The sequence below is a fragment of the Rhinolophus sinicus genome, chromosome 18, assembly GCF_057876585.1.
Source record: "Rhinolophus sinicus isolate RSI-liver-muscle chromosome 18, RSI-T2T, whole genome shotgun sequence".
NCBI lineage: Eukaryota > Metazoa > Chordata > Mammalia > Chiroptera > Rhinolophidae > Rhinolophus > Rhinolophus sinicus.
In genome coordinates, this window is record NC_142518.1 from 78,667,474 (window position 1) to 78,693,145 (window position 25,672).

General features: G+C 35.4%; 1 protein-coding gene across 9 annotated transcripts in view; it reads right to left on the minus strand.

The window, feature by feature from the left end:
• The window catches only part of LRCH2 (leucine rich repeats and calponin homology domain containing 2), a 165,730-nt gene that overhangs the window by 64,856 nt on the left and 75,202 nt on the right, over window positions 1-25,672 (minus strand). For all 9 annotated transcript variants that reach the window (XR_016020103.1, XR_012493305.2, XR_012493304.2 and 6 more), the window contains exons 4-11: window positions 22,971-23,076; window positions 22,751-22,887; window positions 17,010-17,143; window positions 12,557-12,644; window positions 11,584-11,695; window positions 11,301-11,398; window positions 11,145-11,203; window positions 9,349-9,450 (exon numbers count right to left, since the gene is read on the minus strand). Coding sequence is in view for 6 of the 9 variants with exons in the window: in XM_074323566.2 (XP_074179667.1) it covers window positions 9,349-9,450; window positions 11,145-11,203; window positions 11,301-11,398; window positions 11,584-11,695; window positions 12,557-12,644; window positions 17,010-17,143; window positions 22,751-22,887; window positions 22,971-23,076 (836 nt within the window). In the remaining 3 variants the exon portion in view is untranslated. The remainder of the gene's footprint in view (window positions 1-9,348; window positions 9,451-11,144; window positions 11,204-11,300; window positions 11,399-11,583; window positions 11,696-12,556; window positions 12,645-17,009; window positions 17,144-22,750; window positions 22,888-22,970; window positions 23,077-25,672) is intronic.

The window sequence follows — 25,672 nt, forward strand, 5'->3', positions numbered from 1 at the left end:
AATATACATATTTAAGGTAACAGCCCCGCCAGATCAAAAATCCAAAGGTTTTTTTTTTTCAAGAAATACAACAACAAAAATCAGATTTGTATGGAACAGACACTTCTCCCAAGAAGACATACAAAAGGGAAACAGATATATGAAAAAATGCTGAAATTCACTAGCTATTACAGAAAAGCAAAACAAAACCACAATGAGATACCACTTCACACCTGTTAGAATGGCTATTATCAACAAAACAAGTAATAAAAAGTGTGGGAGAGGTTATACGGAATTAGGAGCCCTCATACATGGCTGGTGGGAATGTAAATTGGTGAAGCCACTAAGGAAAACCCTATGGAGGGGTTCCTGAAAAAAGGAATAAAATTACCATATGATCCAGCAATCCCTCTCCTGGGTATCTACCCAAGAAACTGGGAAACATTTATCTATAAAGAAACATGTACCTTGATGTTCATTGCAGCATTATTCAGGGTGGCCAAGACACAGAAAAAAAATCAAAGTGTCCTTTGATAGATGATTGGACCAAGATGATGTGGTATATATACATGATGGAATACAGACATTTGCGAAAACATGGATGGATCTTGAGATTATCATGCTGAGCAAAATAAATCAGACAAAAAGTCAAGAACCATATGACTTCACTCATATGTGGGATATAAAACTGAAAGTCATAAAGGAACAACACAAACAAAAATTCACTGACACAGACAACAGTTTAGTGGTTACCAGTGGGAAAATGGGTGGTGGTAGAACAGGAAAAAGCAGATCAAATACGTGGTGAAGGAAGAAGCACAGACTCTGGCTGGTGAATACAGAATGCAATATATAGATGATGTATTACAGAAAAGTACACATGAAACCTATATAATTTTACTAACCAATGTCACCCAAATAAATTTAATTTAAAAAAATTGTTCTCAAATCTAGGAATAAATTTAATCAAGGAAGTAAAAGACCTCTACTCAGAAAACTATAAAACATTGAAGAAATTAAAGCACATACAAACAAATGAAAGCATATACCATGCTCATGGATAGGAAGAATTAATACAGATAAAATGTCCATACTACCTAAGGAATCTATAGATTCAATGCAATCCCTATTAAAATACCACAGGCATTTTTCACAGATCTCGAACAAATGATCCTAAAATTTACATGGAACCATAAAAGACCGCAAATAGCCATGGCAATCCTCAGAAAGAAGAACAAAGCTGGAGACATCACACTATGTGATATCAAATTATATGACAAGCCTACAGTAATCAAAACACCATGGCATTGGGATAAAAACACACATAAAGATCAACGGAATAGAATAGAGAGCCCAGAAATATATGCATACCTGTATGGTCATTTAATCTATGACAAAGGAAGCAAGAATTTACATTGGGGTAATGACAGCCTATTTAATAAATGGTGATAGAAAAACTGGACAGATATATGTAAGAAAATGAAACTAGACCACCTAATTATGCCATATAGAAGAATAAACTCAAAATGGATGAAAAACTGAAATGTAAGACCCAAAACTGTAAGATTCCTAGAAGAAAAGACAGGTGGTAAACTCTCAGACATTAAATACTCTTAGTAAATTTTTAATGATACATTTCCTCAGGAAAGGGAAACAAAAGAAAAAAATAAACAAAAGGGACTGCCTGAAACTAAAATGTTTTTAAAGAGCAGACAAACCATCAATAAAACCAAAAAACAGCCTACTGAATGGGAGAAGGTATTTGTAAAAGACACATCTCATACAGGGTTAATATCCAAAATCTATTTAAAAAAAAAAACAACTGATGAAACTGAACAAGAAAAAACAAACAATCCGGAGACGTCATCAAAGTGGCGGCATGAGGTGAACCTCTGTAAATCTTCCCTGGAATTTACAACAAATGGAACAACTACAACTCCACAAAGGACTCCCTGCACAGCAGACAGGCAAGAGGAAGAGGCCCACTACTGAATTCACCTAAAGGTGGGTGAATCGTACGAGCAGGGGAGGAGGGACGGGAGACATGCGGAGAAAGGGACGCGAGGGCTCAGGATTCAGACCTAGCTCAGTGCTCTGAGCGTGCTGCATCCCGGACATACCGCAGCTGCACGAGAGGGAATAACTTGGAATGCTAGGGCTCCGTTTAAGGCACACAGGGCTGAGGAGACAACCTATAACACGGCTGAACACAAAACTCACGGCAGAGACCTCAGAGAAAAGACTGAGGGAAGAAAGCTGAAAACAGTGGTTTAAGCCCTCACTACCAAGCAGAGAACGGACGCCTTAGGGACTGAGACCAGCCGCCCCCTCCCTACCGTCCCAGAGCTCACCCTGCCCCCACCTGCCCGGTGCTAGAAGAGGAAGAGTAGCAGTGTCAGATCAAAATAACAGAATATTTGCTATTCTGAGAACTGTGGACCGCAGACACAGATTCGTAGTCCAACTAGTTCCGGAAAAGGAGAGAGAGCTCTGGAAGCAGGAACGGCTGTGGTGGTGGTCGCCACCACTTCTCTGGGCCATCTCTCATAACTCACCCCGCAACTGGCCCCACCCATCTGGGCAGATCCCTGAAGGAGTAAACAAGACTGCTGAAACATACCAGATCTGAATCTGGTGCAGGAAGAGCTTTGGAACCTCAAAAGCTCTCTGCATACCCACAAGGACACTGCCCTCTGACCCAGGCGAACTACTAACAGAAGAGAAGCCTGTCTCCCAGGGAACCCCCCATTATGTGAGAAGCTGGAATACTGCAGAGAAAACATAGCACTACTGTGTGAGAGAGAAAAAAAGGCTGCAGTCGGAGAGAAAATAAAACATTCTGCCAACACCTACTGGAAACAAAAGAAAGAATTCTTCCAATTAACCTGTTGCAGAAACCCTCCTGTAGATTTCTAGGAAAACAAATTATAAATCACTACCTGCCATGAATAACCAAGGCAACAAAACAGCTGTGAAAGAAAGTGAAAAATCTCCAGAAAAGGCACTTAAAGATATGGAAATATGTGACTTAAATGACAGGGAATTCAAGATTGCAGTTCTAAAAAACTCAATGAGATGCAAGAAAACACAGATAGACAGTTTAATGAACTCAGAAACACAATCAAAGAACAGCATGAGCATTTTACAAAAGAGATTGAAATTTTAAAAAAGAACCAAATAGAATTTCTGCAGATTAAGAACTCACAGAAGAAACTAAGAATGAAATAGCCAGCTTAGGTGGTAGAGTTGACCACATGGAGGAAAGAATCAGTGACACCGAAGATAGAAACCTGGGAATGACACGATTGGAAGAAGAAAGAGACTTGAGACTTAAAAGAAATGAAAGAACTCTACAAGAACTTTCTGACTCCATCAGAAAGAGCAATATAAGAATAATGAACATACCAGAAGGAGAAGTAAGAGAGAAGGGAACAGAGAATATATTCAAACAAATTGTCGATGAGAACTTCCCAAACTTGTGGACAGAACTGGATCCTCGAATCCAAGAAGCAAACAGAACACCTAGTTACCTGAATCCCAACAGGCACCTCCAAGGCACATTGTATTGAAGCTGTCTAAAATCAAAGACAAAGAAAGAATCCTCAAGGCAGCCAGGGAAAAGACGGTAACTTACAAAGGAAAGCCCATTAGATTATCAGCAGATTTTTCAGCAGAAACTCTACAAGCCAGGAGGGAGTGGAACCAAATATTCAAACTATTGAAAGAGAGAAATTATGAGCCAAGAATAATATATCCAGCAAAGATATCCTTTAGATATGAAGGAGGAATAAAGACCTTTCCAGACATACAGAAGCTGAGGGAATTTCCTAATACAAGACCTGCACTACAAGAAATACTAAAGGAGGCTATTCGACCACCATCAACAGGGACAATTGGTGGCAACCAAAACATAAAAAGGGGGGGAGTAAAGGCCTGAACCGGAAAATGGGAATGGAGAAAGTAAGCGTGCTGAAGAAAACGGAATACTCTAAATATCAAACTTTCTTTTACATAAAATTAAGGGTAACCACTCAAAAAAAAATCCAGTACTGAAATATATACTGTAATAAAAGAAGAAACAGAGGGAAACATCATAGAATACCACCACACAGAAATAATAGACAATAACAAAAAGACAAAGAAACAATGGAGACACAGCCTTACCAGAAAACGAAAGACAGAATGACAGGAAATCCTCACATATCAATAATCACCCTAAATGTAAATGGACTGCACTCACCAATAAAAAGGCACAGAGCATCAGATTGGATCAAAAAACTGAATCCAACGATATGCTGTCTGCAAGAGACACATCTCAGTTACAAGGACAAGTACAGACTGAAAGTGAAAGGGTGGAAATTGACACTTCAAACAAATGGTATTCAGAGAAAACCAGGTGTATCCATACTGGTATCAAATGAAACAGACTTCATGGAGAAAAAGGTAACGAGAGACAAAGATGGACATTTCATAATTGTAAAGGGTACTATAGAACAAGAAGAGATAACAGTCATCAATATTTATGTCCCCAATCAGGGAGCACCGAAATATACCAAGCAACTACTAACAGAACTAACGGGAGAAATTGACCAAAACACAATTATACTAGGGGACTTAAATACATCGTTGACAGCTATGGCTAGATCACCAAAACAGAAAATTAATAACGAAATAGCAGCCCTAAATGACACATTAGATGAAATGGACATAACTGACATATATAGAGGACTCTATCCTTAAACATCAGACTATATATTATTTTCTAGTATACATGGAACATTCTCAAGGACTGACCATATATTGGGACATAAATCTAACCTCAGCAAATTTAAGAAGATTGAAATCATACCAAGCATATTCTCTGATCACAAGGCTTTGAAATTGTATATCAACTGCAAAAAGAAAGCTGGAAAAAACACAAATACATGGAGATTAAACAGCATACTTTTAAAGAACGAGCGGGTCAAAGAAGAAATTAGAAGAGAGATCAAAAGATACATAGAAACAAATGACAATGAAAATACATCCTACCAAAATTTTTGGGATGCAGCGAAAGCAGTTTTAAGAGGGAGACTTATATCATTACAGGGCTATCTCAAGAAACAAGAAAAATCTCAAATATAAAACCTCACATTACACCTTAAAGAACCAGAAAAAGAGGAACAAATGAAACCCAAGGTCAGCAGAAGAAAGGAAATAACAAAAATCAGCGCAGAACAAATGAAATAGAGAACAAAAAGACAACAGAAAAAATTAATGTGACAAAGAGCTGGTTCTTTGAAAAGAATGACAAAATTGACAAACCGTTGGCTAGACTCACTAAGATAAAAAGAGAGAAGACACTAATTAACAAAACCAGAAATGAAAAAGGAGAAGTTATCTCGGATGCCACAGAAATACAAAGGATCACCCAAAAATACTGAAGGACTATATGCCACCAAACTCAATAACCTAGAAGAAAGGGAGAAGTTCTTAGAAACAGATAGTCTTCCAAGGCTGAACCACAAAAACTGAAAAATCTAAACAGACCGATCACCAGTAACAAAATTGAATCAGTCATTCAAAATCTTCCCAAATGCAAAAGTCTGGGACCAGATGGCTTCACTAGTAAATTCTACCAAACCTTCAAAGAGGATCTAATACCAATCCTGCTCAAACTCTTCCAAAAAATTGAAGTGTAGACAGTACTCCCCAACTCATTTTATGAGGCCAAAATTACCCTGATACCAAAACCTGACAAGGACAACACAAAAAAAGAGAACTACAAACCAATATCTCTGATGAATACAGAGGCAAAAATCCTAAACAAAATTCTAGCAAATCGAATGCAACAATGCATGAAAAAGATTATTTATCATGACCAAGTGGGGTTCATCACCGGGGCACAAGGATGGTTCAACATCCACAAATCCATCAATGTGATACATCACATAAAGAAAATAAAGGACAAAAATCATATCATCATATAAATTGATGCAGAAAAAGCATTTGACAAGACACAACATCCATTTATGATTAAAACACTTAGTAAAATAGGTATAGAAGGAAAATACTTTAACATAATACAGGCCATATATGACAAACCCTCAGCTAATCTCATAATCAATGGGGAAAAACTGAAGCCGTTTGCTCTACGTTCAGGAATACGACAGGGTTGTCCCCTATCACCTGTGCTTTTCAACATAGTGTTGGAAGTCCTCACCAGAGCAATCAAGCAAGAGAAAGAAATAAAAGGCATACAAATTGGGAATAAAGAAGTTAAATTATCACTCTTTGCAGGTGACATGATGCTATATATAGAAAACCCTAAAGATTCCACCAAAAACTATTAAAACAATAAACAAATACAGTAAAGTTGCTGGCTACAAAATCAAGGTAGGAAAATACATTGCATTCCTATATACTAACAATGAAATCTCAGAAAAAGAGACACAAAAAACAATTCCTTTTGCAGTTCCAGCAAAAAGAATAAAATACCTAGAAATAAACTCTACCAAGAATATGACAGACCTATATGCTGAAAAGTATAACACATTTTTAAAATAAATTGAAGAAGACACAAGAAACAGAAAGACATTCCGTGCTCATGGATTGGAAGAATCAACATAGTTAAAATGGCCATACTACCCAAAGCAATATACAGATTTAATGCAATCCCCATCAAAATTCCAATGGCATTTTTTAAAGAAATAGAACAAAAAGTTATCAAATTTGTTTGGAACCACAAAAGACCCCAAATAGCCAAAGCAATCTTAAGAAAAAACAACAATACTGGAGGTATCACACTCCCTGACTTTGGCTTGTACTACAGGGCTACAATAATCAAAACAGCATGGTATTGCAGAAAAACAGACACATAGACCAATGGAATAGAATTGAGAACCCAGAAATAAAACCACGTAAATATGGACAGATAATTTTTGAGAAAGTATCTAAAAACATAAAATGGAGAAAAGACAGCCTCTTCAACAAATGGTGGTGGGAGGATTGGAAAGCCACGTGGAAAAGAATGAAACTGGACTGCTATCTGTCACCATGTACCAAAATTAATTCAAAATGGTTCAGACTTAAGCCTAAGACCTGAAACAATAAACTGCATAGAAAACATAGGTACTAAATTTATGGATCTTGGGTTCAAGAGCATTTTATGAATTTGACTCCAAAGGCAAAGGAAGTAAAAGCTAAAATAAACGAATGAGACTATATGAAATTTAAAAGCTTCTGCAAAGCAAAAGAAACCATCGACAAAATAAAGAGGCAACCAACTAAATGGGAGAAGATTTTTGCAAACGGTGCCTCTGAATAGGGGCTATTATCCAAAATACACAAGGACCTCATGAAACTCAACAACAAAAAAACAAACAACCCAATTGTATTTGAAATTGAAGAGCCTTTACAAAGGTCTAGGGCAGAGGACCTGAAGAGACATTTCTCCAAAGAGGACATGCAAATGGCAATTAAACATATGAAAAAATGCTCAACATCACTAATCATCAGAGAAATGCAAACAAAAAACGCAATGAGATTGTAACCTCACCCTAGTCTGAATGGCTATCATCAACAAGACAAATAGTAACAAATGTTGGAGAGGCTATGGAGAAAAAGGAACCCTCATACACTGTTGGTGGGAATGCAGACTGGTGCAGCCGTTATGGAAGGCAGTGTGGAGGTTTCTCAAAAAATTACGAATAGAATTACCATATGACCCAGCAATCCCTCTCCTGGGTATCTACCTAAAATATCTGAAAACATTTATGCATAAAGACACATGTGCTCCAATGTTCAATGCAGCTTTGTTTACGTTGGCCAAGACATGGAAACAACCAAAATGTCCTTCGATAGATGAATGGATAAAGAAGTTGTGGCATATATACACAATGGAATACTATTCGGCCATAAGAAAAGATGACATAGGAACGTTTGTGACAACATGGATGGATCTTGAGAGTATAACGCTAAGCGAAATAAGTCAGACAGAAAAAGCAGAGAACCATATGATTTCACTGATATGTGGTATATAAACCAAAAACAACAAAAGAACAAGACAAACAAATGAGAAACAGAAACTCATAGACACAGACAATAGTTTAGTGGTTACCAGAGGGTAACGGGGTGGGGGGTGGGAGATGAGGGTAAGGGAGATCGAATATATGGTGATGGAAGGAGAACTGACTCTGGGTGGTGAACACACAATGGGATTTATAGATGATGTAATACAGAATTGTACACCTGAAATCTATGTAATTTTACTAACAATTGTCACCCCAAGGAATTTAAAAAAAAAAAGAAAAATAAATTTTAAACGTCCCAAAGCATGGTCATGTGCTCCATAAATAGTTATTGTTTTGAGTAAGTGAAGTAAATAACTTTTACTAATTATCCATATTAATGGTACCAAAATTATTCTTTTAATTTTTCTGAAAACAAAAAAATATTTCAGATCTTTTTCGTTTGTTTGTTTAGGTTGAACTAAGCAACAATATTCATATCAAAAACAAGCATATTATTATGAGGTTTATAATCCTTTGTCAGGTACTCCTAATTAGGTCTTCCCTATAAATACTGATGCTCCTCTTTAAAAAAAAATTGTATTCAATTTAACTAAAAGAAAGGCAGTTCACCCATTCCCCCCATACCCCCACCCACACCTCCCATAAATAATCTCTTTTATTATTTCACAACCAAAGATGTGATATTCTCAGTACATGAACGTGGCAATAATAGTTGACCCTAAGAAGCACACAGAACTTTTCCTGTATTAAAAATCTTAAAAAAAAAAAAAAATTAACTTGCACTGATTTTATACTCATTCACACTGTCCTTCCCATTGCCAAAGACATGCATGTGGAGAAAGCCTAGCCAGAGGGAGAAATGCTCGCTGAGCAAGAAACAGACCAAGGTGAATGTGTGACCAGCACATCATCACACTGATTTAATCAACCATCATACAATCCAATTCTAAGGAGTTTACCCATATCCCAAAGAATTTGGAATCTGATGCGAAACACACTATTTACTTATGACACATGCCTGGAAAAAAATGTTTATAAAATATCTAATGCTATTGTGATCTAAAATGAATATGTACAAATAAATCAGTTATTATTATTTAGTACATAGGAATTAAAAAGAGATACCAAAGCAATAATTAAATATGACAATGTGAGTACATTCTCTTAATTGTATATATGTAACTTCACAGTCCTCTCCTAAGTATTTCCTATTGTCTTTTAGTAGTTAGTAACTTGAAATAAATATTAAGATGGTCTTATTGTTTACTGGAAACTTCATATACTTTATTTGATCATCTTTAAATAGTCAGATTTAACGATAATTTGCTCATTTAAATCTCATTACTGAAAAAAATACCTGTTCTTCTCTTGCTGCAATAACTGAGCGGCTATTTTCCTCAAATCAGTTACTTCCTTCAAATCATCCTCTTCCTCTGCAAGTAACTGTTCTTTCCTCAGTCTGAAAGATGATACAAACATGGTTAACCAAAATGTAAGGCAGAAGATATTTTATGCCAGCTTGCAAAAGGAGAAACCATTTTTTTGTTTTTAATATGAGGTGAAAGCTAAAATCTTAATGTCCTTGTATTTAAAAATTTAAAATAAGACATAGGATTATTTAAGGAATATAACAACATACCTGTCCTCTCCACTCAACAGAAAATGTGGCACACTGGTTATATTAATATAATTAATGGCTAGTAAAGTGAACTGTAGTATTATCATTTTGTAATTTCCAAAATGTGTAATGGCCATAGTAAGTTAACAATGAATAGTCCCTAATCTTGAGTGTAGTAAAAACTGCAGAGTTCTGTGTGGCCTGTCTTTATGAATAAATATAAAATGTTATGAAAATTACATTTTATTAAACTACCCTGCTTTTATCAGTTCATTTTGATATAAAAAAAAACTGTATATAAAATGTTCAAGTAGAGGAAATGCAAAATAGGTTCAGATAAGATTGGCAAACTTGCCAAAACATTACTCATTAAAATATATAATTTTTATCACTCAAATAGACCAAAGAAATTTTATAATAAACTGTTCTCTAAACTCTAGTAATTTTATCCCAAAGATATTTAATTTATAAAACAGTATCAAGCCCTAAGACTGTATCTTTACCATATTTTGCATGCCTCTGGTGACTGTCAAGTTTAGGCAACTGTCTTCATAAGATAAGGTGACAAAGTAAAAGAATGAAATATAAAGAGTACAAGACAAAGCAATGTACCTCCTATGGGGTACGAAAGATGATTAATGACTGTCTAAAAAGTTATCAATGAGGTAATTTGGAGAAAGCACATGTAGAGGAAAGAGAAAAGGTCAGGGATCAGAGAGAGCTAGGTTCACACGCTAGGTTCTACATACACTAGCTAAGTGGTTGTGGCAAGAAACTTTAGAGTCTCCAAGCTTCACCTTGCTCCTTTGTAAATTGGACAATATCTACCCTGCAGGATTTAGTGAAAATTAAACAAGAAACATGGGAAAGCACATAGCACAAATTCTGGTACATAATAGGTATTCAACAAATGCTCCTTCCTTCCTTCCTGCAACTATGAAGCAACTGGAAGGAGTGACTGAAAAATGAGACTGAAAATGTCATACTCCATCATTTCCTAAGATAAATGATACATGAAAGATCCAAAGCACAATTATTTTAATAAAATATGAAAGCAAATACCCTTATAATTACCATAACCAGTGTGATGAAATGGAAAGTATAGTTTCTCAATAAAAGAGTTAGACTAAAAGTCAGAACACCTGAGTTGCAAATATTTGAAAAGCTGGGTCTCAGTTTCCTTATTGGTCAAATAATGCCAATACCATCTATTTTAAAGAGCTGTTAAATAGCTCAAATGAAGCAATGTATGTGAAGGTATAGTCCTTCTCAGTAATAATCATAGGAGACATTATTATTACACTTCTAGGGGAAAAACAGTGTGTATATGACACTCAAATGTAAATGCTTTACTATAATTTTCAGTTTGATTGAAGAATGCAGGCAGATGAAGTATTTACAAATTAACTATCAGAACATAACAGGTAAATGAACAAAAATTTATATTCTTTCAAGTACCCTTTCAAGTAAATATCTAATGAGTATTTCAAATATTTATTGGTAACATTTCAATTTGAAAATTCATGTTTGCTTACCTTATTTCATCTCCCAATTCTTCATTTTTCTGAGATTTTTCAGGACGTTTTTCTTTTCCCTTATATAAAAGAAAGTTATCATTTTAAATTATATGGTCCATTTTTTGTGAGATTAACGTGAACACATTATTAATATTGTTTCAAAGTTTTCTTTACCTTATGGGAAGAGACAAAGGATCCAATATGTGCATCGCCTTGTTCAGGAACTGCTATATCTTCTGTGTTGGGATCAATAAAATCATACACCTCTTGGTCTAAGTACAGATTAATATTTATTAGAAAATATGAATAGTAAACAGTGTGCTCTGACACTGCAGTGCTTAGGGGAAAAGTACATTTTCTTAATAAAAGAGCTGGCCAAAAATAATATAATTTTTCAAAGCCCATTTTCAACAAGGGCTATGTCCATGAAATAATAGCAAAACACCATATGAATTACCTTTCTGAGAATCAGGTTTACTTCCTACTGTGTGACTGTCATTTCTCGATGTCTGCTCTCTATTTGATTCTGAGACTTGAGAGTGAAGGCTGATTGTGTCGTCATCCGATGGCTGAAAGAAATAAGCCCAAGAACAAATGAGGCATTTATACATATTAAGGATTACATTGCTTTAATTTCACACGTGAAGTGTAGAATTATTTGCTTTACATCTCTAGTTCTTTTTTAAATTAGTTTCTGATGTACAAAGCTACACAATAGTTAGACATTTACACCCCTCACAGTAATAACTCCCCAATCTACCACCCCTCTGACATAGTATACAGCTATTATCACTGACTATATTCCCTATGCTGTACTTTATATCCCACGAAAATATAAATACATATATATGTAATTATAGTTGACATTCAATATTATTCTACTTCAGCTTCAGGTGTATAGCACATTGGCCAGGCATCTACACCATCTATGAAGTGGTGCCCCTGAGAAGTCCAGTACCCATATTCTGCTAAGTGAAATAAGCCAGACTGAGAAAGACAAATACCATATGATCTCACTTATATGTGAAATCTAAAAAACAAAATAAACGAGCAAACAAAACAGAAATAGACTCAGAGATATAGAGAAAAGACTGATAGTTGCTAGATAGGAGGGGGTGGGGATTGGGGAGAACGTGAAAGGATTAGAAAGTACAAATTGGTAGTCACAAAATAGTCACAGGGATGTGAAATACAGTATGGGGAATATAATCAATAATGTTGTAAAGATACATCTCCAGTTTTCAAACCAAAAATTTATATGAAGGTTTAATGTTCTGCTTTTAAAAATGTGCATGTCTTGTTTTCATTTGAAGTCATCAAATACAATGATGATTATATTTTTAAGCAAAATAAATTATGTGCAAGTGTTTATTTCAAAGTTCTAATAAATTTTTAAAATAAAATAGATCTGTAATAAAAAAAATACTCACTTCTGTTGTAGATAATCGTTTCTCTCCATTATCACTTCCAATTCCAGAGTCAGGGCCATGATTTTTATTTGGATAAAAGTCTTCCATACTATGGAAACAGAAATTCTAAGGATAGTTAGGGTTTTCTTCTTAAATAGATAATACAGACTTGACCTAAAATTTCCCTAGATAATAAAGAATATTTACTTTTGATATCTAACATCCTTACGAACATAAGTGGGGAAATATCAGACATCTTTCTACAAAATACTTGAAGGGAACCAAAGTTTTGCCACCCTGAAGCTGCCTTTTTGGGATATTGATTTTAAGCTGTTTCTTAAGAAACAAAAGACTCAGAAAGAACCTTTGACCCTCCCCCCTTTCCTGCCCAAGAGAGTCAGGCAGAAAGAACTGTTTTGCTCGTTGGTTTGACAAATTTCATCATAGAATGCTGAAATATTTTTAACTTTAATTCATACAGTTTCTTCTTCATATGCTTTAGCTTTACAACTAATGCCCATTTCATAATTAAGAGAATATGCACACAAAAAATGTCTGCAAAGAATTGAATAAACACTTGTTTTGGTGTGAGATCAGTGCTGTCCTTGCAAATTTCTGAATTACACAGTATGCCACCCAGGTTGCAAAGTACTGTTCACTTTAATTTGCAAATTTACCATACACTCTACATTTATGTGACAGGAATTGGGATAAATATTTTAAAGACCAAGCCTCATACATTCCTTGTGAAAACTCTAGCAGGTTGTTGTTTTCTCATTTTACAGATGAGAAAACTGAAGCCGGGAGGGGGTTGAACAATTTACCCAATGACACGCAACTCACAAATGGAAATCTACATTTGATCCCAATATTATTTAACACTCAAGTCCCTGATCTTAATTACTATATTTCCTCCCCCAATACTGATTTTTGTACTTTTCTGGAGTATATCAATAAACTTAGGGAAGCAATTACCAAGTGTCTGGCACTATGCTGAATGCCTGAGAGGAGATGAATTAAAAATGTTTGTTCTCAAAGGACTCTCAGCCCAGAGGAAAAATGAGTACATTCATATGTTTTGAAGACTGACAAAGGTAAATATAAAAGTGCTGTGAGAAAAGAGAGATTTAACTAATTCTCCCTGGTTAGGTTAGAAAAGGCCTCAACCCCAAAAAATGGCATTTGAGCTTAGTCTTGAAGGATGAAAAGAGGCAATAATTGCTAGCATTTGTTGAGTGTCTACACTGTGTTAGGTACTGTGCCAGGTGCACCTCATATTTTATTTATAATCCTTACATTCTGCAATTTATGCATTATTTCTTTTTACAAATGAGGATAATAAGTCTTATAAAAGTTAATTTTCCAAGCAGAAAAATAATAACATTTACTGACTATCATTTATTAACTAGTTGCCAAGCACACATCTAATTCTCACAACAAGCTTATGAAGTGGGTATTGTCAACATTTTAAATAAAGAAACAAGCTCAGAGAGATTAAATAATTTACACAGGCCACAGAGAAATTAAGAGGTTAAATCATGATTAGAACCAAAATCCATCTGACTCCATTGCACAATAACACTATGTACTATACTGAAATACATCCATGTGTTTCTAACAGATGACAATGATAATAAGCTATTGTTGAGGAATTATTATGGGTAGGGCATTGTGTTAAGCACTCTATATGCATTATTTCATTTAATCCTGACATCTTCCAAATGATTATTTGCCTTTTTACACATAAGAAAAGCGAGGATCAAAAAAAAAAGGAAGAAAGAAAACAGCACCAGAGACATTATGACACAAGGACATACAGTTATTAAGAGTCAGAGAAGTTTCACAGGCGCGTTATGTCTGACACCAGAAGCTGATATTCTTAACTACTGTAATGCTTATCTATACGGAATGAAGAGTTTACAAAATAGTCACGGTGTGGAAGCATATTCTACAAAGTAGTAAGAACCATACTCTCAAAGGCATGAGTGTGAAAGTGAAAAGTACATAGGATAATTTTCTAGGTAGTTCAATACAGGCTATGAGTGGGACTCTAGCACACCCAACTCATAAGTAAACTCTATTGATTTTCACTGTCCAATACAGTAGCCACTAGCCAGCCATATATGGCTATTGAGCACTTAAAATGTGGCTAGTCCAAGTTGAGATGTGCTGTAAATGTAAAATACACACCAGATTTCAAAGATTTAATAGGAAAAAAAGAATGTGAAATAACTCAATAATTTTTTATATTTAATTACATGTTGAAATGATATTTGGGATATACTGGGTTAAATAACATGTATTATAAAATTAATTTCACCTATTTCTTTCTCACTTTTTAAAAATGGGTTACAAGAAAATTTAAAATCCCTTATGTGGCTCACATTAGGTTTCTATTGGAGGGCACTGCTAAAGACCATCTCCAAGATACACCTAGATGTTGTCCACTCATTTTCATCTCTACTGCAATCACCCTATTCAGGGCCCCTTAATCTCTTGGCAGTACTGCAACAACCTAACTAGTCCCAGTGCTTCTACTTTTGTTTACTTCCAATCTGTTCTCCCTAAAAGAGACAAATAGTTGTGTTGTGTTTTTTTTTAACATATATCAGATCATGTATTTCCCCTGCTTATAAATGTCCACTGACTTCCCACTGTATTTTAAATACAATTCAAGCTCCTTATCACAGCCTCCAAAGCCCCCACATGACTTGAGCCCTGACTAACTAACATCAACTTGTATCACTCTATCCTCAGTCACTCTGCATCAAACACGCTGGCCTCCTTTCTGCTTTTTTTAAACATACGAAGTTTCTTCCTAACTTAAGACCTCTGCACATGTCATTCTTTCTGCCTGAAATGTTCTTCCCCTTGCTCTTTACATAGTTCACTTTTCTCCATTCAGGTCTTGACTTAAACCCTCACCTCCCCAAGGAGACATTCCTTAACTGTACTCTTGAAACATGTTCATTTCCTTCATAGCACTCACAGCAATTTGAAATTGTGCGAGTGTGTGTTCTATTCCCTTGCTTTGCTCACTGACTGACTCCTACTCCATCAGACTGTGAGCTACATGAAGGCTGAGACCAATGGGTATGTCATTCAACAAAACATACCTGAACCTACCAGTAGGCACCCAACTGGTATTTGTAAACTAAATAAATGCTGTTACTAAAGTAAATTCATTTTTAAATAAATATAAAGCAGACTAATAGAGATCAGAATATGAATTAAATCTAATTTTTGTAGAAATGTTTGGTATACTTATCATTCATAATAGTAAACAAAGAACCTTTAGGAACTAAATTTAATGTTTAGATATTTAATTCTACTTAGGCAACAGAAATTATTCATTAAAAAGTTCTATTTGGGAATTCCAGAACTTGCACTATTAACAGTACTCACAATACTGCCATTCCAACTAGTCTAAACTCTATCGTAAATACAATGACAAACTTTTAAATATTTTAAGCGGGGGCATAGTCTCCCTTTCTGTAGTCTCACTGCATTCCAATTATTTTCCATAATCCTGGATGAAATTATGTTTTCATAAAATCAGACCAATCTATATATATTGAAAGGATGAATTAAAAACAGAATATCAAATCTACCACTTCAAAATCTCATAAGGAGAAAAACACCAATATCATACAAAACATCAATGATAAATCATCTTTGATCTAGACATAAAGGATATAAAGAATATGAAGTAAGAAAGTACCCCAAAATGTCTTGCTCTTCCACTAAATTCAGTTCAAAGTCAAATTCTACTTGTTACTACAAATGTACAACAGAGTGATCACAGTATTAAATTAATAGTTGTCAAGTGCTAAGAAATTAGTGCTTCTGCAATATAATGTCAAATGTTTACATTATACTACTAAAGCTTTAATAATACTTTTTGAGAAAATTCCAAATTGATTCTAGTATCCCAGAAGTTCATTCTATGATTGTGATATTTCACTTCAGCCAATTATTTTTTTTTAAGTGTCTACAAATTTTTTTTTTGTTATTAAATTTATTGGGGTGACAATTGTTAGTAAAATTACATAGATTTCAGGTGTACAATTCTGTATTACATCATCTATTATTGATTTTAACACTGAGCCAATCAGCCAAAACATATTCAGTACACTCAAGAAAAATTTATTTATTTATTTTTAAATTTATTGGGGTGACAATGGTTAGTAAAATTATATAGGTTTCAAGTATACAGTTCTATAATACATTATCTGCATTGTGTGTTTACCACCCAAAGTCAAATCTCCTTCAGTCACCATGTATTTGACCCCTTTTACCCTTTTCTACCATCCCCTCTCCACACTTACCCTCTGGTAACCACTAAACTGCTGTCTGTGTCTATGAGTTTTTGTTTGTCTTATTCACCTGCTGCTTTCAGTTGTGGGAAATAAATAACTTTTATATATAGAGAAGACACCAATCATGAAATGAGACTGTAAGAATATTGCATTACCTGTCTGTGAGAGGCTGGGAGGGCATCCTTTTACTCAATGATGGAAGATCCAGGGAATCTGGTTTCTTATCCATTCTGCAACATGCTTGGATATTTAAGTATTTAAATATGTGTACTTTACCCTTTAAACATATCTGTCAATAAATAATGAATATTTAATCAAATAGGTCCAAATATAAATGCCATCTACCAATTTATTTATACCAATTTATTTAATAATTTCAAATTACGCTGAGATATCACAATCATGATAGACACTTTGCATATTTGAATAATTTGTGACTGGTGAGAACAGAAAAAAACATTATCCATGTAATTCTTTAAAGTAATCTCATCAGAATCACTAAGTTGTTTGGTCTAAACACTGGAAAAAAGTGAATCAAAAGAATTTAAGTGTAGGAAAAATGAATTTGTTGAAAGGCCAATCAGGATAAAATAATTTTTAAAAATGGTAAATTCAACTAAGATAGTATCCTGAAAAGTTATTTTCACTGGCGATAGAGAAAAGGAATAATGAAGGGTAAAATGCCATGTGGAAGAAAGTAGTCTATATAAAAAAGATAGTTAATGAGCAGTAAAGAAATAAGTCAGTTTCACAAAGGTTAACTACAGTCACCATAAGTGATGTCAAATAAATAGTTCTCAAAACTTGTAACAAAAATATTTTGTTTTATGGGATCACATAACCTAACAACACATGCAAAAATTAATCAACAAAGAAAAAGGAAAAGTACATTAAGTAATTATCATGTCAAATATAAAGGAAAAATATTTCTTAAGATAATTCTAATAGACACCATGTCTGACTTCACCACTGAAAAATTTCATTTGAAAGAAAAATTAAAACTTTTGAGCTATTAGGACATAAATACATGACCAATTATGTATCACATTACCAATTAAAATGTATCCCATTATCTGTCCAAAGTAAAATATTACCTTTCATTACCAAATTAAATGCTGATTTTCTTTTGTAAATTTAATTTTTTCGTAGTAATTCATGTACCTAGTTTTAAGTCATAGAAAATTCTAAAACTGATAACAAAAAATCAATCCCCCTTTCCATCCCTTTCAATCTCTAATACCCAGTCCCTCATTCAACTCTTAGTTGTTTTTCTGCTATTTACCTTCATACTTATAAATAACATGGCTCTATTATTTTTATTTTTCACGTATAGGTTTTATTTATTAAGGTCTTACTAAGGAAGAAGAGGACTTAGATTTCTTACATTACCACTACCACCACTTTCACATATACCACTATTACCATCCTCCCATCTCCAACCCCATAAATTCACATAAACATACTTCCTCCCTCTCCAGAAGCATAGCATAGTGGTTAGAGCATAAACTTGAGTCAGACTGCCTTAGTTTGAAATAGATTTTACCACATACAAGCCATGTGACCTTTGACAAGTCATTTAAATTCTATGTCTCTGTTTCCTCCTATATAAAATGAGGTATAATGACAGTACCTGTTTTATAGGGTTGCTGTAAGAAATGAGTTAATGCATGCAAAGCATTTTCAATAGTGCCTGGAGTACAGTAAGTGTTACATAAATCTTTACTATTATTATAACTATGTCACAAATTTTCATTACATCGAAATCCAGTATTTACAATATTATGACTAAGAAAATATTCACAGATGAACCACATAGGATAGTTATGAGGACAGAAAAGGGGTTACAGGTTAAACCTGACAAGCGCTCAGAAGACTGAAAATAACCACATAAGATGGCGTGAGCATAAAAATTCAAAACTAAGTGGGCCATGGCGGGAAGTCACATCTTTAGCTTCCTTCACAAAGTTGATCTGTGCCTTTAAGTGGGCCTGTCTATTGTCTTTTTGCACCTAAAACGACATCCTTGGAATGTCAGTAATCCCTTTTTCTGGACCAGAGCAGGAAAGTACAGAATCCCTCATTATTATCCTTGTCCCTTGATTAACATCTCTGAGTGAACTATTAACTATCCTGTACCTACCTATATGAAAGAAGTACCTGTCACTCCATTCCCAGAGATCTCCCCGCTTTGCTTTCTCCCACCTCCTTAATCTATCACCAATGGATGTCATGTAACCCTCCTCCTCTGATTCTATGTATAAAATAAGCTGCAAACCACCATTTCGCGGAGCATTTTCTCAATCCATTGAGATTTTGCTTCCTGGCAACTGTAGTCAGTTTGGCTCAAATAAACTCTTACATGTTTTCTCTTAGGCTGGATGTTTTTCCTCGACAGTTACATTTCCTTTCTGTTATAAGGTTTTTTTTTCCTAAAGTGACTAATTACCCCACCTTTTCCTTTGCATAATTTTCTGTATGGCTATTACTAATTAACGCCTGACTCTCTGACAGAACTGCAAAACTCTCTCCATATTGACAAATACATCAAATCATCCATCCGTTTCTTTCTTCTTTTTCTTTTTTCTTTTTGGAGACGACCCCCGTACTCCAAAATGATGGTTGCTCTCTAGGCCTATGCATACTTGTCAATCTTGGACAAGAAGAATTCCTCTTTCTTAATTTACTCTCTCATTTTGATACAGTACAACCTCTGCTAGAATAAAGGGTACATGAGAGTTAAAATTTCTGAGACCCTGCACGTCTGAAACGGTCTTTTTTCTACCTCACACTTGACTGATAGTTTGAGTATAGAAAGATGGAAATGTTGCCTTACTCTTTGAAGGTATGGTTCTAACATCTTCCAGTTTCCTGTGCTGCTGCTGAAAAATTCTGATTATCACTCCTATGAATGTGACTCATTTTGTTTTAGTGGAAGCCTTTCAGTCTTTTGGTCTCTTGTCTTTCATATTAGAGATTATTCCTGCAAATGTCTAGTGATCCATGGCTATCTGTGCATTTTTAAGAGTGAAGCAGTGTAAAAAAAAATGAAGCAGTAAGAGGCCAACTAGAATCGCTCTATATGAGGGGGAAGTTTACAAATGGTGAGCCTCACTGTCTAGTGATCAGACTGGGACTGGCCATTACATCAGGAGAACCTCCCAAAGATGTGTGTGTGTGTGTGTGTGTGTGTGTGTGTGTGTGTGTGTGTGTATGTGTTTACTTCTCTAGTTCAATGAGAAATCCACCAATCCTGCCTGAGATAAATAAGACGGGCTAAAAGGATTCTGAGAGCCAAGCAAGACAAGTCTACCTGAGGGTCCCAACACTCAGTATATAAGCATTCGCTGTTTTCAGTATGGGGTTTCACTCCTGCCCATAGCTGTACCTGGACCCGATTCTGGTTTTCAGTCTCTCTGCGATTGTGCTGTTCAATATGGTAGCTACTAGCCACATGTGGCTATTTAAATTTAAATTTATGACATATAAATAAAACTAAAAATTCAAATCTTCAGTCACACTATATACTTTCAAGTGCTCAATCACCACCTGTGGCTACCATATTGGACAATGCAGATACAGAACATTTCCATCACCTCAAAAAGTTCTAATGGACAGTGCTGCTCTAAAGAGTAAATGCCAGGCTTCTGCTGAGGCAAGAAGTGATAATCATTTGGCTAAAGAGCTGAGGGAGAGAATCTGAGAGAATCTACTTACCCTCAGAGTAAACCCCAGGCTTCTGCTAATACAAATGAGGGACAGTCATGTGGCTGTGGAGCTAAGGGCAAGAATCTGAGGGTGTAAATCTTAGACCTGTCATCCAATATGGGAGCCACTAATCATATGAAACTATTTAAATTTCAATGAATCAAAATAAAATTAAAATTTTCATTCTTTAGTTGTACTAGCCATATTTTGAGTACTCAGTAGCCACACATGGCAAGTGGCCATGGTATTGGACAGCATAGATTATAGAACATTCCCATAAAGAGGGGGGTACAGAGTTTACCATCCCAAAATATGCCTTTTGGGGATAATATTTTAAGCTAGTTATTTCTAAGAAACAAAAGACTCAAAAATATCATTTTACCTCTTCCTTATCTGTTTAAAAGAATTCAGATAAAAAAGACTGCTCCAGGAAGGGAGATCTCCTTAGCATAATATGAACTAACTGTGGCAGACAGGAACTGCAAAGTCTGTTAGACTCCCCTCTGTGTCTGGGTAGCCAGGCAAGAATTTGTTTACCCTATGTTTGCTTCTCATCTAGCTGTGAATGGCCTACCTTCCCTTTGAAGTCCAAACCATTACCTCTTTTCTCCTTAAGAGGGCATATAAGCCTCAACTGCTGGATTTGTCCTGGGTTCCATATTCTTACAGAACCTCCAGATGTACATACATAATAAATTTGGCTATTTTCTCCTGTTAATCTACCTCATGTCAATTTGGTTATTAGACCAGAGAGAAGAACTTAGAAGAGGAGAAGGAAAATTATTTTTCCTCCCACATACCATCATTCAGAAACTGGACATCAGTGCCTTAGACATTCTACCAACCTTCGTGTTTTCAGTCTTTCATCCCTGTATTCAGAGTTACATGTTTCCTCTAACAAACAACAACAAAAAAATATGCAAGCCATTCCCAAGTTTAACACAGTAAATCAATTTGTTTCTTGTTGCCTTCTCCCATAGCAAAAACAAGTTTCAGCTTTCCCTGTCCTGCTAAGGACCCCTACCAGCCTTTATCTGAATCAGGAAAGGTACCTCCATTGGAATGAGTGGAATGTACCTTTGTAGGAGGAAAAGCTCCACCCTTCTTCTGAATGTATACAAACCCAATGTCAGGGCACATAGCTTGGAAGTAGAGTACAGACTGGAGTTTCACTGCCACATGCCTCCTCAGCCAGATACTCTTTTATTATTAGTAGTAGTAGTATTAGTAGTAGTAGTAGTTTCAGGTGTATAAAACAACGTGCTAGTTAGAAATTTACACCTTTCACAAAGTGATAATCCCCCTCCCCCAATCTACTACCCCTCTGACATCATATATAGCTGTTACTATTCCATTGAGTCTACTCCCTGTGCTGTATACTCCACATCCTGTGACTATATATATATATATATATATATATATATATATATATATATATATACATATATATATATATATTAAATTATAGTTGACATTCAGTAGTATTCAGCTTCAGCTTCAGGTATACGCTGCAGTGGTCAGGCATCTATACCATCCATGAAATGGTCTCCCTCAGCCAGATGCTCTTGTGTAGTGTAAGTAGAGACCCTGGTTACCATTAATCCATCTATTTCCCATTCTCCAAAATTCTGTTGCCATTTCTCCCCTGCTATCCTCTTCTCTCTCATTCTTTGTCCATATCGGTTTATATCTTAGTGTATGCGTTTAATATAATTTCAGTAGCTTCCAAATGAATTTGATCCTCAAACTAAAAGTCTAAATTAACATTTTACACTTTTCTTTCTGTTATGATTCCATCTATCAGTGTTAAGAATGTACTTCAATCAATCACACAACAAATCTAAAGTATATATATATATATATATACATATACACACACCTGAGTAGGATAGAGGTAGAGAGACTCCATAGTTTATCCTTTCAAAATAACGCTGACAACCAGAATTATCAGTTCACAAGCAGGAAGTTGATACCTGGGTTTTCTAAATCTTATTCTGTAGAAGCTAAGCTAAAACTCCTAACAAAAGCTAAAATGCTTACCAAAGTAAAAAAGCCACTTCTCAGAAAAACTCCTTTAGACAATACTTCAACAACAAATTAACTCCTAATTTTGATGCATTTTTGATTTACCAGTAACAGATATAATTCTGAAGAAAAATAGAAGAAACAATATCATATTTTTATTACAAACCTGTGCTGGTGGTACTTGCAATGGATTATTATCCAAAATCATTACTTGTAAATGATGCAGCTTCCTGTAACAAACTGGAATTTCGGTCACTTTATTACAAGAGAAATCCAGCTTGACTAAGGGAAGATCTCCTAATTCTGTTCAGAAATGAAAAATAATTAAATTCAGTTTTACAGAGTTACTCTTTCATTCATGTCAGTAAAAACAGTGAGCATCTTACCATCTGGCAACACATGAAGATTATTTCTTCTTATATTTAGCTCTCTAAGTGAATGTAATTTTCCCACTTGCTGAGGAAGGACCTGAATCTCGTTGCAGCTGATATCCTAAGGAAGACAAGAAAATAAAATTGTAACAAACAAACTGAGAAATACAGATATAATTCAATTCTTAAAGTGCATAGCCAATAGCTAGCAAAAGTTACCTTTAATGTCGTTTCTCTAAAGATGAATTATCTGGAAGATTTCTATTTGTATTACATCATGAAGTCAACTTAATACAGTTGACATAAATTTTTCTGTGCAAAAATTTGAGGTTATAACTTAGTACTATATAAGTCTGCCATCTGAAAATCGCAATGAAGACCACTCTAATCGACTAAAACCAAAAGGATTCAAGTGCTCTTCATTCAGAGGTAAAATAAAAGACATCAATCACTGATAATCTACCAATTATAGTAGTTGTTTTGAGATACTTGGGCAGAAGCTGAGAAAAGTCCAGGACTTATACATGAGCTGAAGAACTAAAGACTATAGCCAGGATCAATTTAACTAATAAGCCTCTTCCTCAAAAGGATGCAAAATATGAAGGGTTACAAGCACAAAGTTTTGAGGCTCACAACCCAAAGACATTCTAGGACATCGGAATCGGAAATGTCTCAGAGTTAAGTTAAAATGCAAGCCCTGATTTAAAGATAAACTATGCCTCATTTCCATAAAAAGAGGATAAAGAACAGCTTGAGTTAATTGTGCTCACCTCTCCCTCCCCTTTCTTATTATCACATCAACAAAAAGGGAAGAAAAAAACTGCAACAAGATCTCAGCACTCATTCCATACACACTGCAAATGAAATTCACTTTCCACCGCAACTGACCCCAATGTCTAATTTTCACTGGAAATTACATTAGCTTGGAGGGAGAGGAGTGGCACATATATACAGTCTTATCAAAACTAAAAAAGGCAGGAAGGTAAATTCAAAAGAATATTAAAGAATATCTAATCATCTGATCCACAGATGATTCAAAAAATGTATCCTACATATTTCTTTCAAACTACTCATATATCTAAGACATCTTCATTCAACCAACAATTGTGGGGGTTCAGAACGAGCCACTCCAAGATGTGGCTCAGTGGTATGTGGATTATTTTGAGCTAAAGGCAACCAAGACACTGCAGGATCAAGAGAAACTTTTGCCCCCCACCTTAACTTTCTAGAAGAATTTAAAGTAGGAGGCTGGGCCATAGTACGAGTTATCACCAGAAATTTTCACCTATCACCAGAGTTATCACCAGACTTTTTACCTATCTATATGGCAGGGCAAACTAATAATTACTGAACACATGCTCTACCTGCAGTGACGCTCTGAAGCCCTAAGGTTCATTACCTCATCCCTAGCTCAGAATGGCTTATATACCCATGTTCCCTTTCTGTCTCTGAATCTCTTGTGCGTGTGGAGTCTGTGACTCTCTCATGTCTATGGGGTCCCCATACATATCTGTGTATTAAATGTGGTTATTTTCTCTTGCTAACCTGTCTCACATCTATTTGATTATTAGATAATCCAGGATAACTTTAAGGGTAGGGGAAAGTTTCTCCCTCCCCCACAGGAGACATTAAGCAAAAATTCCTGCCCTCACAGCTTTTTATGGAACTTACATTCTAGCAAGGGGGGTAGGTTATATAATATGCTAGAAGGTGTTAAGTACTATTAAAACACACACACACACACACACACACAGAATAAAGGAAAATGGCAGTGCTACTAATAGTATTGGAGAGGGATATTAGCAATTTTGATTGTCACATGGAGAAGCTGTTATTTGGGTAGTGTTGTCAGAGCTGATAGTGTGAGCCATGCCAATATGTAGAAAGGAATATTCCAGACAGAGGAACAATAAATGAAAAGGCACTTAGGCAAAGCACGCCTGACCTGTACTAAGAACAGCAAAGAATCCCGTGTAACTAGAAGGTAGCAGGCAAGGGGAAGACTAAGATGGGGAAGGGTATGACTTGGGATTTTACTCAGAGAGATGTGGGCAGGAACCAGAAACTTTTAAACAGAGGTATGACATGACCTGACTTCTGTTTTTACAGGAGCAACTTAGCTGCTATGTTGAAAACAGGCTATTATCAAAATGACGGATAATAACACTTTGTGAAAATGACCTTTAAATACTTTATTGCTTCCTCCCAAATGTGTCTAATACTGAAGATTTCCATATAGAAAATCCATAGCAATTTGATAGGTAACTGCTATTTCCCAGAAGAAATAAACCCAGGCACAGGAAACTGACCCACTCAACAAAAAGGTACTTACTCTACAAAGCACTCTGCTGGGGATTGGAGTTCTGAGAGTATTTCGTAAGCTGCTAATGACAGAATTTCACTGCAATTCGTTACCACATTCTTGTAGAACAGTGTCATGGTAAAATATTACAATGACAGATAACACCCACAGATTCACTACCGTGTTTCTCCGAAAATAAGACCTAAGCCCGACAATCAGCTCTAATGCGTCTTTTGGAGAAAGAATTAATATAAGACCCGGTATGTTATATGTTGTGATGTGATGTGATGTTATAGACCCGATCTTATAGTAAAATAAGACCGGGTCTTATATTAATTTTGGCTCCAAAAAAAATGCATTAGAACTGATTGTCCGGCTAGGTTTTATTTTCAGAGAGACACGGTAGTCCCACAAT